The sequence below is a fragment of the Protopterus annectens genome, chromosome 3.part1 (genome assembly GCF_019279795.1).
Source record: "Protopterus annectens isolate FY-2018-M chromosome 3.part1, PAN1.0, whole genome shotgun sequence".
Taxonomy (NCBI): Eukaryota; Metazoa; Chordata; order Ceratodontiformes; family Protopteridae; genus Protopterus; species Protopterus annectens.
This window is the reverse complement of record NC_056732.1, coordinates 1,398,254,312-1,398,267,614: the sequence shown is the minus strand read 5'-3', so window position 1 is coordinate 1,398,267,614 and position 13,303 is coordinate 1,398,254,312. Positions and strand designations below refer to the sequence as shown.

Here is a 13,303-nt window from a genome sequence, read left to right as displayed (position 1 = left end):
AGATATTTCTTGAAGAGTGCTAATGAAGAGCTCTGTTTGACATAGATAGGTAGTCTGTTCCAGAGTATGGGAAGTCTCTAGGTCAGGAATCTATCCCTCCAGCATGTTCTGCTTATTGTGGTGACAAGGTTTATGTCCTTTGAGCATGTAGCTTGGAGGGATTGGGATTTCTTTAAATGGAGCATGTCCAACATCTCCAGGTTTGACATAGCTTTGTATGTTAGGCAGAGATCGCCTCTGAGTAGGCGATATGTGACGGAGTAAAGCTGGAGTTCTTTGAGACGGTCTGCGTAGGGCATCTGTTTGAGCCCATTAATCCTCTTTGTGAGGTATTTCTGCGGCCTTTCCAGTTGTTGTAGATGTCTTGTGAGGTACTACCAAAAGGAGCATTGTACTCTATAATGGGTCTAATGAGTGATGAGTAGAGGGGAACAATGACCTCTTTTTTTTCTGGATGAGAAACCTTTTGTGATGAGGTGTGCCAAGCAGAAGGATTTCCTGACTACTCTGGCCATGTGGTTATCAAAGGAGAGACTACTGTCCACCTGTGTCCCAAGGTCTCTTATCACACTTTCAGTGTTAAGTAGACTACCTCCTATGTGGTAGTTCATGGGTACAGAGTTTTTACCAAAGGGGATGACAATGCACTTTTTGGCATTGAGCTTGAGGCCATGGTTTTGACTACAAGGCATCTGTCTCAGTGAGGCCTTTTTGTAGGATGTCTACATCATTAGAAGTTTCGATTATGGCTCCTAGTTTGCAGTCATCTGTGAACCTAGTTAGCCAAAGACCTTCTATGTTTGCCTGTACTTCAGAGAAGTAGATACCAAACAGGAGAGGACTCAGGACTGAACCCTGTGGTACTCCACTTGTCACTGGTCTGAAGTCGGATTTGGAGTCAGCTACTTTCACAGTGTGAGTTATGTCAGTAAGCCAGTTGGTAACCCATCTTGTGACATAGGGATTTATACCTACTTTAGTGAGTTTATCTATAATTCCAGAGTGGGGGATGGTGTTGAAAGCCTTGGCAAGATATAGGTAGGCTGTATGAACTACCTTACCCTCATCTATGCCTTTGGTGACTGCTTCAAAGAAGTTTATCAGGTTTAGGAGACTTGATCTGCCTTTTACAAACCCGAACTGTGTGGTGTCCAGAGTTTGGAGATTACCAATGTCTTTGTTTATGAGTTCCATGATGATACGTTCTATGGCCTTGCAGACCAGGCTCGTCAGGCTAATGGGGCGGTAGTTCCTGGGGTCTGTCGTGGCTCTCCCTTTGTGGAGTGGGATAACTGTCGCAGTGCACCATTCAATGGGCACAAAGCCTGAGGTGAGGCTATGATTGAACACGGTACTTAGGTGGAGTGCCAGTTCATTCTGTAGTTCATGTAGAATGAAGCCTGGGATGTTGTCAGGTTCCATGGATGCTGTGTTCTTAGCTTTGACGAGCCAGGTTTTTACTTGTGCAGTTGTGATTACAGGAACTTTGCTCACATCTCTTAACACTGATCTTCCATTTCCTCCCTTTCTCTCATTCTAAAAAGTTCATTTCCAAATATGTTTCACATCTCTTTACATGATGCTGCTATTAATTAATGATACTCTGTTTAAATTTAGTATATTGGACAATTAATTGTATACCTCTTTTTACTGTGTTCTTTATGTAATGTAATTTTTCTGGAGTTTTTCTTCCCTAGGACTCTGCTGAAAAGTAGTAGCTTTTGGCCCAGTCAGACTATCTCAATAAACACATGCAATAAATAGATAAATAAATAATCTTCTAAATAATATGGTTATAGCTAGTCTTATACATATGCTAACACTCACACTTCCTATATCACATTCAAGTATGCCAAAAGGATGATACTTTGTTTAACTAGCTGCAGTCCTCATTTAAGTAGCTTACTATGATGACCATTTTCATCTTATCATTTACTATTGCATCATCTGTAATCTGATTTATGTATTATTTACCAAGAATATTGAACTTAATATGAGTTCAACAAGCACTCCTTTTATATTACTAAATGTACTACCCCTGAATTGATATGTTCTTTGTTCCTACTGTTTGATATAGTGCTTAACTATATATGTTATACCCGATATGACCCTTCTCTTGCTTTCTATAGTGCCAGATATTCTTTCCTTTATTCATTATATTGTCACTTATGTATATGACCTGTGCTTTATGTCTAATAATATGCAACCACTTTCATTACTATTGTTAATCTGTTATCATTTGCTCATATTTTAGCTGAAAATTGTCCATTTATATTAATCTAATAACCTGATCACCAAAACAATCAATCAAACCATATGAAGTTATAAGTAAAGCAAGGTAAAGGAAAAAGACAAACTGTAGCTCCACAAAAGCCATCACAATATGTGCAAATATGTATGAAATGTATATAGAGACTATTCATGCAGTGTTTGCAAATTTTGTGTCTGCCTAAATTTATATACTCTAAAGAAAAAATGTTAGTCTGGAGAAAGTACCTTTAATCTTAACGATGAAACTCTTCTCAATTGGAGTCTGTAAATCTGGGTGGTGTATCTGGCAGATAAACTGGTTGCAGTGATATTTTTCTGTTACAGTGAACTTTAGCATTGTAGTTATTTGAAATGTTCCTTCCGTCTTTGGAGATATCATTGGACTGGTTACACATATTCCCCTCTTGATTTGCTTCCCTTGACAAAACCAGAAGAATCTGATGTCCTCACAAGGAGCGTTACCTACATTGCAGGTGAGCTGAAGTTCTTTTCCAATTTCTGCATAGATGACAGGTGCACTGGCCTGATCAAACTCAGGGACCCCTGTGACAAAACAGAAATAAATTATTTCAGGTTCATAGGTAAATACTTGGCTATCAATGTACAGACTATTACCAGCCTAGTCAATGATCAGAGGTGAGCATTAAACCATGTACCTTGTTATCTGAGAGGTAAAGGCCTTAACCATTATGCCAAACCCTCTCCCCTTACTAGTGGTTAGAATCAATCTCTGAACCTTGTATCGGTGAGGCAAAAAAGTAATCATTATGCCAACCCACTTATGCCAGCACTTAGGAATTAAATATTTCATTTTTTAACAAAAAAACAAATAAATATTTAATTCTTGGTATCTAATCAGATATGAGAAAGTTTTGTGATTCATTTTTTGTAAAAATATTTTATTACTTTTAAAACTATACATATAGCTATATATATGCGTGTGTGTGTGTGTGTGTGTGTGTGTGTGTGTGTGTGTGTGTGTGTGTGTGTGTGTGTATGTGTGTGTGTGTGTGTAGAAGATGGAGGGAGGTGTCTCTCAACTGTCCCAATTTTTGCAATGTCGAGATTTTTGCCTCATACTTTTAGTCTGTTCCTCATAAAATTTGTGATTTTGTGGGTTTATTGTGGCAAATCAGTGAGGACAGAATTCACTAAATAATGACAGACATTTGAGAATCAGACTTCATATCCTTAAGAAAATTCACGATAACACAATACCTTTTATTCTTGCAACTTCGTAAGTTTGTGAGAGCAATATTTAAAGTTTGTCCTTATTTTTGGGGCTTTGCCTCCATATTATTTTTGGCTTTGCTCAGATTTGTTTGTGCTAAGAGGTTGAAAAGTGTGTGTGGTGTGTGTGTGTGTGTGTGTGTGTGTGTGTGTGTGTGTGTGTGTGTGTGTGTGTGTGTGTGTGTGTAGAAGATGGAGGGAGGTGTCTCTCAACTGTCCCAATTTTTGCAATGTCGAGATTTTTGCCTCATACTTTTAGTCTGTTCCTCATAAAATTTGTGATTTTGTGGGTTTATTGTGGCAAATCAGTGAGGACAGAATTCACTAAATAATGACAGACATTTGAGAATCAGACTTCATATCCTTAAGAAAATTCACGATAACACAATACCTTTTATTCTTGCAACTTCGTAAGTTTGTAAGAGCAATATTTAAAGTTTGTCCTTATTTTTGGGGCTTTGCCTCCATATTATTTTTGGCTTTGCTCAGATTTGTTTGTGCTAAGAGGTTGAAAAGTGTGTGTGGTGTGTGTGTGTGTGTGTGTGTGTGTGTGTGTGTGTGTGTGTGTGTGTGTGTGTGTGTGTGTGTGTGTATGTGTGTGCTCGCACACGCGCGTGTGTAAGAGGGAGGTGGTGTGTGTGTGTGTGTGTGTGTGTGTGTGTGTGTGTGTGTGTGTTTTAGAGGGATGGAGGGAGGGATATAGGTGTGTGTGTTTGTGTGTATAAGAGGGAGGGGAGGTAGGTAGGTCTGCGTGTGTAAGAGGGAGGGAATTGGGTACTGCTCAACTCTCCCTGATTTTCAGGGACATCCCTGAGTTTGACTGAAATTTTAGCTGTATCCCTCTTAATCCCACGGTGACTTTTGGAGAAAAGGTGATGAATTACACTTAATAAACAATGACAATAATTAGAGTTATAGAGTTCTTTTACTTTAGAAAATGTATATTCACTCATGTTTTGTTATTTTGTCAATGTCTCGAGTTAATAATAATAATGATATATGAAAAGTGCCCCTGATTATTTCTGGATTTGTCCCTGACTGATTGAGAGGTGTGTGTGTGTGTAAGAGAGAGGTAGCTAGGTGTTTGTGTAAGAGGTAGGTAGGGTGTGTGCATATGTGCATGTGTGTGTGTGTGTGTGTGTCTGTGTGTGTGTGTGTGTGTGTGTGTGTGTGTGTGTGTGTGTGTGTGTAGTAGGTAGGCAGGTAGCATACCTCTGAACTGTCCATATTTTTCTAGAATGTCCAGATTTTTGTTTCATATTTTTGGTCTGTTCCTCATAAAAAGGACTAAAGTTACTAAATAATAACAGGCATTTGAGTTTCTGACTTCATATCCTTTGGAAAAATGCATACTAATACAAATGCTGTTATTCAAGCAATTTTTAAGCTCATGAGAGCAATATTTATAATCCATCCCTATTTATGTTAGGCTTTGTCTAAATGTCTTGCAGTAAGTTCATAGGTTCATAGGTGTGTACTAGGCTACAGGCCCTGGAGCCTTTACAAGCGTAGCCTATAGAAGCGCCCTGGCATCATTTCGCCTGACATTAGTTTCCAGTGCCTCTATCAAGCAGAGCCACTAGAGTGATCCCTGGAGTGAGCTTTCTATTACCCATCCACTCAAGATTTCTCTTGAAGAGGGACAGCGAGTTGCTCTGCTTGACATGTATGGGAAGTCTATTCCAGAGCATGGGCAGTCTCTGGGTGAGGAACCTGTTCCTCCAGCATATTCTGTTGATTGTAGTAATAAAGGTGAGTTCTCTGGAGCGTGTGGTGTGGAGGGATTGGGATTTCTTTAGATGTAGCTAAAAGGCTGAGGTCTCTGTGTATGAGACTGAAATGCACTAGTTAGGGATAGCAGGTGGTTAGTAATTTGCTTAGGCTCAAATCCTGTATCATAGTAACAGAAAACAACAGCCTGAATCGTCTGCCCCAACTACCAAGGTTCATTTTACAGGCAAATGAGTTTCAGGTACATTTTCAAGGAACTGAATTTCAAGTGCATTTTCAATGAATTCTTAGCTTCAAGGGAAGAGAAGTTTAGTGCTTCTCATGCATCTGTTTAAAATGTGCAACTGTTTTGTTTAGGAAATAGTATCACTATTGTAGTATAAAACTTTAAAGCAGTGTTAGTAGTATAACAGTTAGCATGCTTGTTTTTTGATTCAGAAGGTTGCTGGTTCTAATCCCACAGCATGTAGATGGATTAGTAATACTGTGTTGTATTTTAAGGTGGGGGTGGGGTGGGCTGCTGCAGTCCTGAATATGTCCTCCTTTGGATGAGATGCCTATTAACTACCAACCTGTTTTTAGTTTGTCGTCCATTCTGTATTAGAATATTACCAGCTTAGCATTTCTTAATGCAACATAGACAATTTATTCTTCAAGGGCAGCAGGAGCTGAATATGTAGATGAAACATTGAAATATAAACTTGTTTGCTAGCAGCAACCTCTTCATTACTTACAGCTCTCTTTAATGTGGAATTATTCAGATGACTAACTTCTGCAGAGATTATGCATATTGACTGATACTGGTGGATTGCAATGACAAAAGTTTGAGTGGCCTTTTATGGTTAAACAGTTTTGCCATTATTGGCTCATATGTTTTGTTTCATTGCTTACTGGAAAAATGTTCAAAACTATAAATTTAAAACATACTCTAACAAGTGGTGCTGTATTAAACAAGGGATATCATTTAATAAAACCAGGAAGATGAATCATTGTGTGGTCCTAAAAATGTGTGCAAGGGGCCTATGATTTGAAAACAACCCAAAGGTAAGTTTAATCCACCACTGGCCAGATGCATTTTCTTTGAATGCGGGTTTCAATGTTGTTTCAGTGAATGTGAGTTTCAAGGGCAGAGGAGTTTTAATGCTAAGTTTGTTTTCATTGTGAGACTGTATCGATTTGTTTAGCAAACATCCATCAGTGTTTGTGCTATAAAATTTGAAAGAAAACTTTTAAATTAAATCCAAATAGCTGTAATCATTGTAGAAGTAAAGCAGAAAACAGTATGCACACTGATAGTTTTGAACAGTGTTTATCATAACTGGGGAGATATAACCAAGTAATGGGACACTGGAATGGCTGTGGGGGCTATGCATGGGGGGCTGGATCCATTACCATGCCTGGGGGCCCATTTGACCTTGATCTGGCTCTGTTTTAAATTATATAAAATTTTAGAAAAAATACTGTCAAGAGGCTATCAAGAGTATCCAGTGTAAAACTATTTATCAGTACTCACCTTCTAACACTAGTAGTCAGTGAAGTAAATGTTTCCATTACAAGGCATATTCATACTTTATTGTTATAACTCTTAACTTTATAGGAGTGGGAACTCACTGAGAGGAGATGCCAAAGAAAATTATTTATTTAATTATAATACTTTATTAATAACAAATATATGATATTAACTGTTTTCTTATGAATGTTTAGGTGGAATGCATATTTCTAATATAAATGCACAAATCCAAACAGATGACACATAAGCTACCCATATAAGAATATTATGTAATCAAAAACATTGCTAAGCCATCAGAACAAGAGTTTGTACTTACCCTCCAATTATGAGATACAAAGTCTGCTGAACCCTGCTAACTTGATACATGCATGCATAACTAAGCTATACTGAATGCAGTCCCTTACACAGAGCTATTCTCTTTACTAACTTATTCTGGTATTGATCCAAGAATCCTACTTCATACCGGATTTCAGACAATACCTTCAAATAAACAAACAAGATATCTGCTGACCCGAAATCAGTCCAGTAATATTGGGTTTTATAAAATTAATTTTTGAAAACATGGACGTCTCACGTCAGCTTTTTCAATTAGTGATACTCTGTAAGAAAAAATGTAGAATGTAATGCGTTGACTCAAACATATAACAAACGCACACAATCAAAGAACTGATTTAACTAGTGCATTTTGTCATTCATACATAAGTGTCTAAAATTCTTGCTGTTTATTCTGTTATGACTCTATAAGTATTATGTTGCAAGGGCATATGAATTTATGTCTGAAACTACAAGGTAAGTGGAATAGAATATACTTAAGCTTCAGTACATATAAATGTTAGTGTTGCTTAACCAGTTGCAAAGATTAAGACTACATTATGCTCATACCTTGCTTCCATTAAAAAAGGATGCGGATTTCTGGAACAAATCTTTCTTTATGTGAAGTAATGTGCGCTGAATAATTCACTAACTAATAAACAATGAGAAAATGTACTGATCTGTATACTGCAAGATGGAGCTTCCTGTTTGTGCTTTTTCTTTTATCAATAAATGGCATGTTTGCCTTTTATTTTATTTGCCTAGTTAGCAGGTTTGAAAGCTTTGACATATTGTTCCACTGAACAGTCCGACTATGTGATAGCTTTCTAGAAGCTTATTGTCTGAACTAGGGTATTACTCCTGGGTACTGTGCACTACAGTGTTCTGAGATACAGAAGTATGTGAATCAGCACTGCTTTAAGCGTTTTTTTTTTTTTACTTGACCATAGCTGGCATGAGGCACCCACGAAACCTGCAGCCAAGGTGAGCCCCCGATTACCTCCCCGTGAATGAAGCCCCCCATCCAGCAGCCACGGGTTGCTTTGACTGTTGCTTCCTCAGCTCGGCTCCTCATGGAGATCCGTACAGTTCCCTAATGTCACCGTGAAAATCGGAACTGTTTTTCCAGGTTTTTTTTTTTTTTTTTTTATTTTTTAGCTGCACTCAATTAGGTTCTCAGTGAAACAAGGGATCTGATTGGCTGCAGCAGACTGGGAACTAAGTTCTTATTTTGTTTTTTTTTTCTTTTTTAGCTAGGAAGTGATGAAGCAAGGACCTGATTGGTCCTTGCAGAGCACTTCCTGTATAAATTGCCTTTAAAAAGGCATGTGTGGGTAATAAGGATCATGTCTCTTGTTTTTAAACAGAGGAGTTTTCCTTAGCAGCAGATCATGGAGATCAAGCCAGGTTTGGACCAGGGTGAGGACGGACTACATCAGAGAACAAATCAATGGTGGATTCAAGCCTTTGGAGCAGTCGTGGATGTGGTCGTTGGAGAATACCCTTTTCAACTGTCATTCTAAGGGCAATTTATCAAAAGGTATGAAAAACGGTCCTTTTAAGGCCAATTTAAAAAGAACTGCAGTGGTCTGAGGAAAGCAAGCTGAGCAGGTGAGCCTACAGTCGTGAAGACGGAGCAGAGTATTGGAAGCAGCCTTCTGTAAAAAGCATAAAAGGTAAGTTTTGGGGTTTAGTTTAAACTTTATTTTTTATGGTGGGGTGATTGTATTACTTTTTTGTCCGTATTTCTTGTGCTAAGAGGTTTGGAGAGGTTGAGGGCTGTGGTTGTACCAGTTTTATTTTGGTTTTGTGTAGAGTTCTTGTGCTAAGAGGATGGGGTGAGGGGTTGTGGTTGTACTAATTTTATTTTACTTTTGTGTAGTGTCGTGTTGTGCTAAGAGGATTTGGGGTTGAGGGGCTGTGGTTGCACCAGTTTTATTGTACTTATTTTATATTTGTTTACTGGATAGTCTGACTGGGATAGAACCCACTTTCAGTGGAGGCCCGAGGAGAAAATATTATCTTAGTATGCAAGTGCTAGCAATATGTAAAATAAGTACGGTTTATCTGTTTGTAAGAGGGACAATATAAGGGAATGTGAGCTGTAATTTGCATTTAATTTTGATTGCCAGTTGGTTAGGAGGAGAGTGTATGAGTTAACTATTGGAGGCAAGAGGTAGGGTTGGCTCGTTATTTTTTTTTGGTAGTATCTATGTTGTAAATGTAAAAGGTAGACAGGATGGCATAGGGGTGATGAATAATGGGACAGAGAAGGATATTGCAGTTGGCTAGAGCAGGGATACATGGGCAGTCTTGTGAGGTGATGTCTAAGTAAATAATTTTAGGCGTATGGGCTAAGTGGTGATGATTAGCTTATTTCTGCATGGATTGGGACATGACCTGTTGCATGGTAGATGCGACACAAGTGTAAAGGCATCAGCATATTGGATTGTGGGTGCTAGGGATGTGGCGGTATTGAGGTTGATAATAAATACACTAAACTGAAGTGGACCAAGGATAGAGCCTTGTAAGACTCCTAATGTGCCTGGAAGTAGAGGGGGATAGATCCTGGAGCCATTTTATTGGATGTTTATGACCTCTTAGGTAGCTTTGGAGCCAGTTGAGGACTAGGAGATGAGATTAAGGTTGGCGAGAGTAATTAGTAGTTTGTTGAGAGACTGTGTCAAAGGCCTTTAACAAATCGAGAAAGACAGATGGTCCTATTTTACCTTAATTTCTAAATTGATGGGGTTGGTATAACTGAGGAGGGCAGTTGCAGCATGAGACCTGAAGCCATGTTGGGATTTGGCAAGTAAATTATTAGTTGTGACATACTGCAGAAGTTGAGAATAAATGCATCCTTCTAGGAGGGGAGAGAATTGCTATGGGCCTATAATTTGTAAGTTCTGTCAAGTTTCCACCTTTATGCAAGGGTATAATGTGTGATATTTTCCAGATGGTTGGGACATACTGCTCAGTAATGGATCTATTTAAGTATTCAGGGTAAGAACTGGCTTTGGCTGCTATTTCTTGAAATTCTGCTGGTAGATTATCCGCTGAATTTGCAGTAGGTTTTGAGTTTTTCAAACACTGTTTTGCTATCTAGGTTTATAGTACTGTTTTAAACTATTCCTGATGTTTGCAGTTTTTTTGCTGTTTGAATTATGCTGAGAGGTTAGGAGGTTGATGGAGCCTGTATGTTGTTTAAAATGCCTAATGTTGGGAGGGTACTTAGCAGCTGTGAGCATGTTGCAGAAGATACAGATGTTTGAATGTATACTAATGCAAACCCTCTTATGCTGCTATTGTCTATAAGTGCAATGTTCAACTCACTGATGTTATGACTTCAGTTTTTGTTGTTGTCCGTACTTATTGTGTTTAAAGTTTGTGAGTGTGGTTAGGGCCTGTGGGAATGTTGCAGTGTTCAATGTTTACCTGGATTTTTTTTAATGGAGGGTCATGTAGTGTATAAGCACATTGTTAATGCTACGCCTTGGCTTTGTTTTCACTTCATCTAGAATTGTGCCGAGACTTTGGGGGGAGGTGAGAATTCCGTGGAATGTACTGATATCTTAATACATGCTAATGCAAACACTGTTCTGCTATCTAGGTTTATAGTACTGTTAACTATCCCTGATGTTACTGCTTGTTCTGCAGTTATTTTTGGCTGTTTGAATTATGCTATTTGGAGGTTGATGGGGCCTGTACATTGTATAAAATGGCTAATGTTGGGAGGGTAGTCTGCGGCTGTGAGAATGTTGCAGTGTTCAGTGTTTGCCTGGAATTTTTTTTAATGTGGGCCATGTACTGTATAAGCACATTGTTAATGTTAGGCCTTTGTTTTTTGTTTTCACTTCATCCAGAATTATTGTGCAGAGACTTTGGGGGGTTGAGAATTCCACATAATGTACTGATATCTTAATGCAAACACTGTTCTGCTATCTAGGTTTATAGTACTGTTTTAAACTATCCCTGATGTTATGCCTTTTTCTGCAGTTTTTTAGCTGCCTGAATTATGTTGAGAGGTTAGGGGGTTGATGAGATCTGTGAGAATGTGCACAATGTCTAGATGTTTTTGTTGTTTGGTCTGTTCTCTCTCACAAAATGATTGCATAGCACAATGCAGAGGGCTGAAGCTACTAGCAAAAATGGACTTCATGTTTCATATCCTCCACATAATGCATGGTACATTCCTTGGTTTTATGCTTTTTTCCACTGGTCTTGTGCTAAGGGGGGGGGGGGTGTCTCCCGATGTGTGGCACTTCTACATCCCTCACAAATGAGGTTTTCTAGCAAATTCATCATTTTACTCCTTTGTTCAACCAATGATTTTGGTTTGTTCAAGTCTGCCAAGAGATTGAGAGCTAGTGGGCAGGTGTAGTCTTTTTTGCACAATAACGTTTCTCTTGCCTCATAGTTAGGTGTGCTCCCCTTCAAACGTGTGCCTCTCCTAGACATTTGTTCTTTCAGCCTTTAGTCTGTTCCGAAGAGCTTGTAATATCAATATTTTACATCATTTGGGGCCTCTTCACATGTTTGGGAGATGAAAGGGGAAGAATTGTATAGAAAAAGCTGAGGTTCACCTCCATTGTTAGGTATTTAATATAAAACTGTAACTTTGGCCTTTCTCATTACTTTTCTGTGCCTACTTGTTAGTCATTCTTCAGTCTTTCTGCCTGCGGTGCAATACTGACTGATGTCAATGCAAATCATTATGCAATATATATTTTGTAATGGACTTCAATTGTACCTATTGCGTATGTTAGTTTTTCACTACTGGTTACTGTTACTCAGCAGTTCTTCAGCCTACATTATGATACTGCATACTGTATAGTTTGTTTATGAACAGCGTTCCATATTAAGTTGCTCATTCTTTTGTGCCTGCAGTCATAATGACGTGACTTTGGAACCTAATTCATTTTTTCTGGTTTATATGTCTGCACTGCAATTTTTTAACCTATTGGTCCTTGTTTCTCTTCAGTTCTGCCTACAGTGCAATGCCATCCTTAGAATGTGTTCGGAATGCTAACGTTTGTCATTATGCTGTCCAGGTAGGTCAAACAACGTTGCATAACATGTACCTGAAGTGTAGTGCTTTTTACTAACAGTATGACAAAAGGACCCAATGTCTGCATGTGCAGTAATTCTGCTTTGCTTCCATTCCCAGTTAGAGATGAAGCATACATCTTTGTCAGGAGCAGCAAAAAGAAAGCTCCAGCAGCAGCGGAATGAGGATGCAAAGAGACAGGGTTCCATTATGAAATATTTCTGTGGGTCATCGGAGAGGGGAGATTCAGGAAAAAGTCTGCCTTCAGGACAACACAATGGCTTTGCATTGCAGTCTGCCCACTGTGAGGCCAGCATCCTTCTGATAGTAAATGACCACTATCTTGTGGCTGCACCACAGGCTACCTCCTGTGAACCTACAGCCATTACCGTGGGCAAAAGCATGTCAGCAAATACAGATTCAACTGTAGAAGTGTTGCCTAGATCACCAGACTTTGATACAGAAGGAGCCCATACTTCCGTAGTGACAGATGTGGCATATGACTTGCAGAGAATGTCAGGTATATCTTTTGAGGATCTAGGAACTTGGCCAAACTTGATAAGGGATGAGTTTAGGCTAGCTGCCATTCAGCATGGACCTGTGCAAGTGGTGTTGCCACAGTTCCCAGTCAATGAACAGAAAAGAAGATTTACATTGGAGAACTAATTCCATGTGCTGCCTAATGGAGAGAGAGCAAAACGCACTTAGCTGATATATTCAGTCTCAAAGGATACACTGTTTGGCTTTGCATACAAATTGTTTGGATATTCTAACCATCTTCTCAGGTCAGGTGGTTACAGAGCATGGAGAGAGATGTCCAAAGCTTTACACAGCCATGACTAAGCACCAGAGCATATGGCATGCATGCTGAAGTGGAAGGAACTGAACAACAGAATAAAGAGTAGGCAGACTATGGATGATAAGAGACAAGCAGTGGTTAAAAAGGAGATAACTCCACTAGTGTGGTGTGTTACAATGCATTATTGCTATTATCTAATACTTGGCATAATGGAACATGGTATTCCGTGGTACAAGTGATGCCCTGGACACCTATGGTGATGGCAATTTCTTAGGCCAAGTGCAACTTTTGTCACAGTTTGATTCTGTCATGCCTGAACATTTGTGTCGTATTAGGAATAAAGAGGTAATGGATCACTATCTTGGGAAGGACATACAGAATGAAATTATCAGGTTGATTGCAA

At 39.0% G+C, this 13,303-nt stretch overlaps 1 protein-coding gene across 1 annotated transcript in view; it reads right to left on the bottom strand.

Moving 5' to 3' along the window:
* LOC122797790 overlaps positions 1-13,303 on the bottom strand; it is a 281,499-nt gene that overhangs the window by 147,206 nt on the left and 120,990 nt on the right. The window contains exon 2 of the mRNA XM_044066310.1: positions 2,497-2,814. Within this exon, the coding sequence (XP_043922245.1) occupies positions 2,497-2,814 (318 nt within the window). The remainder of the gene's footprint in view (positions 1-2,496; positions 2,815-13,303) is intronic.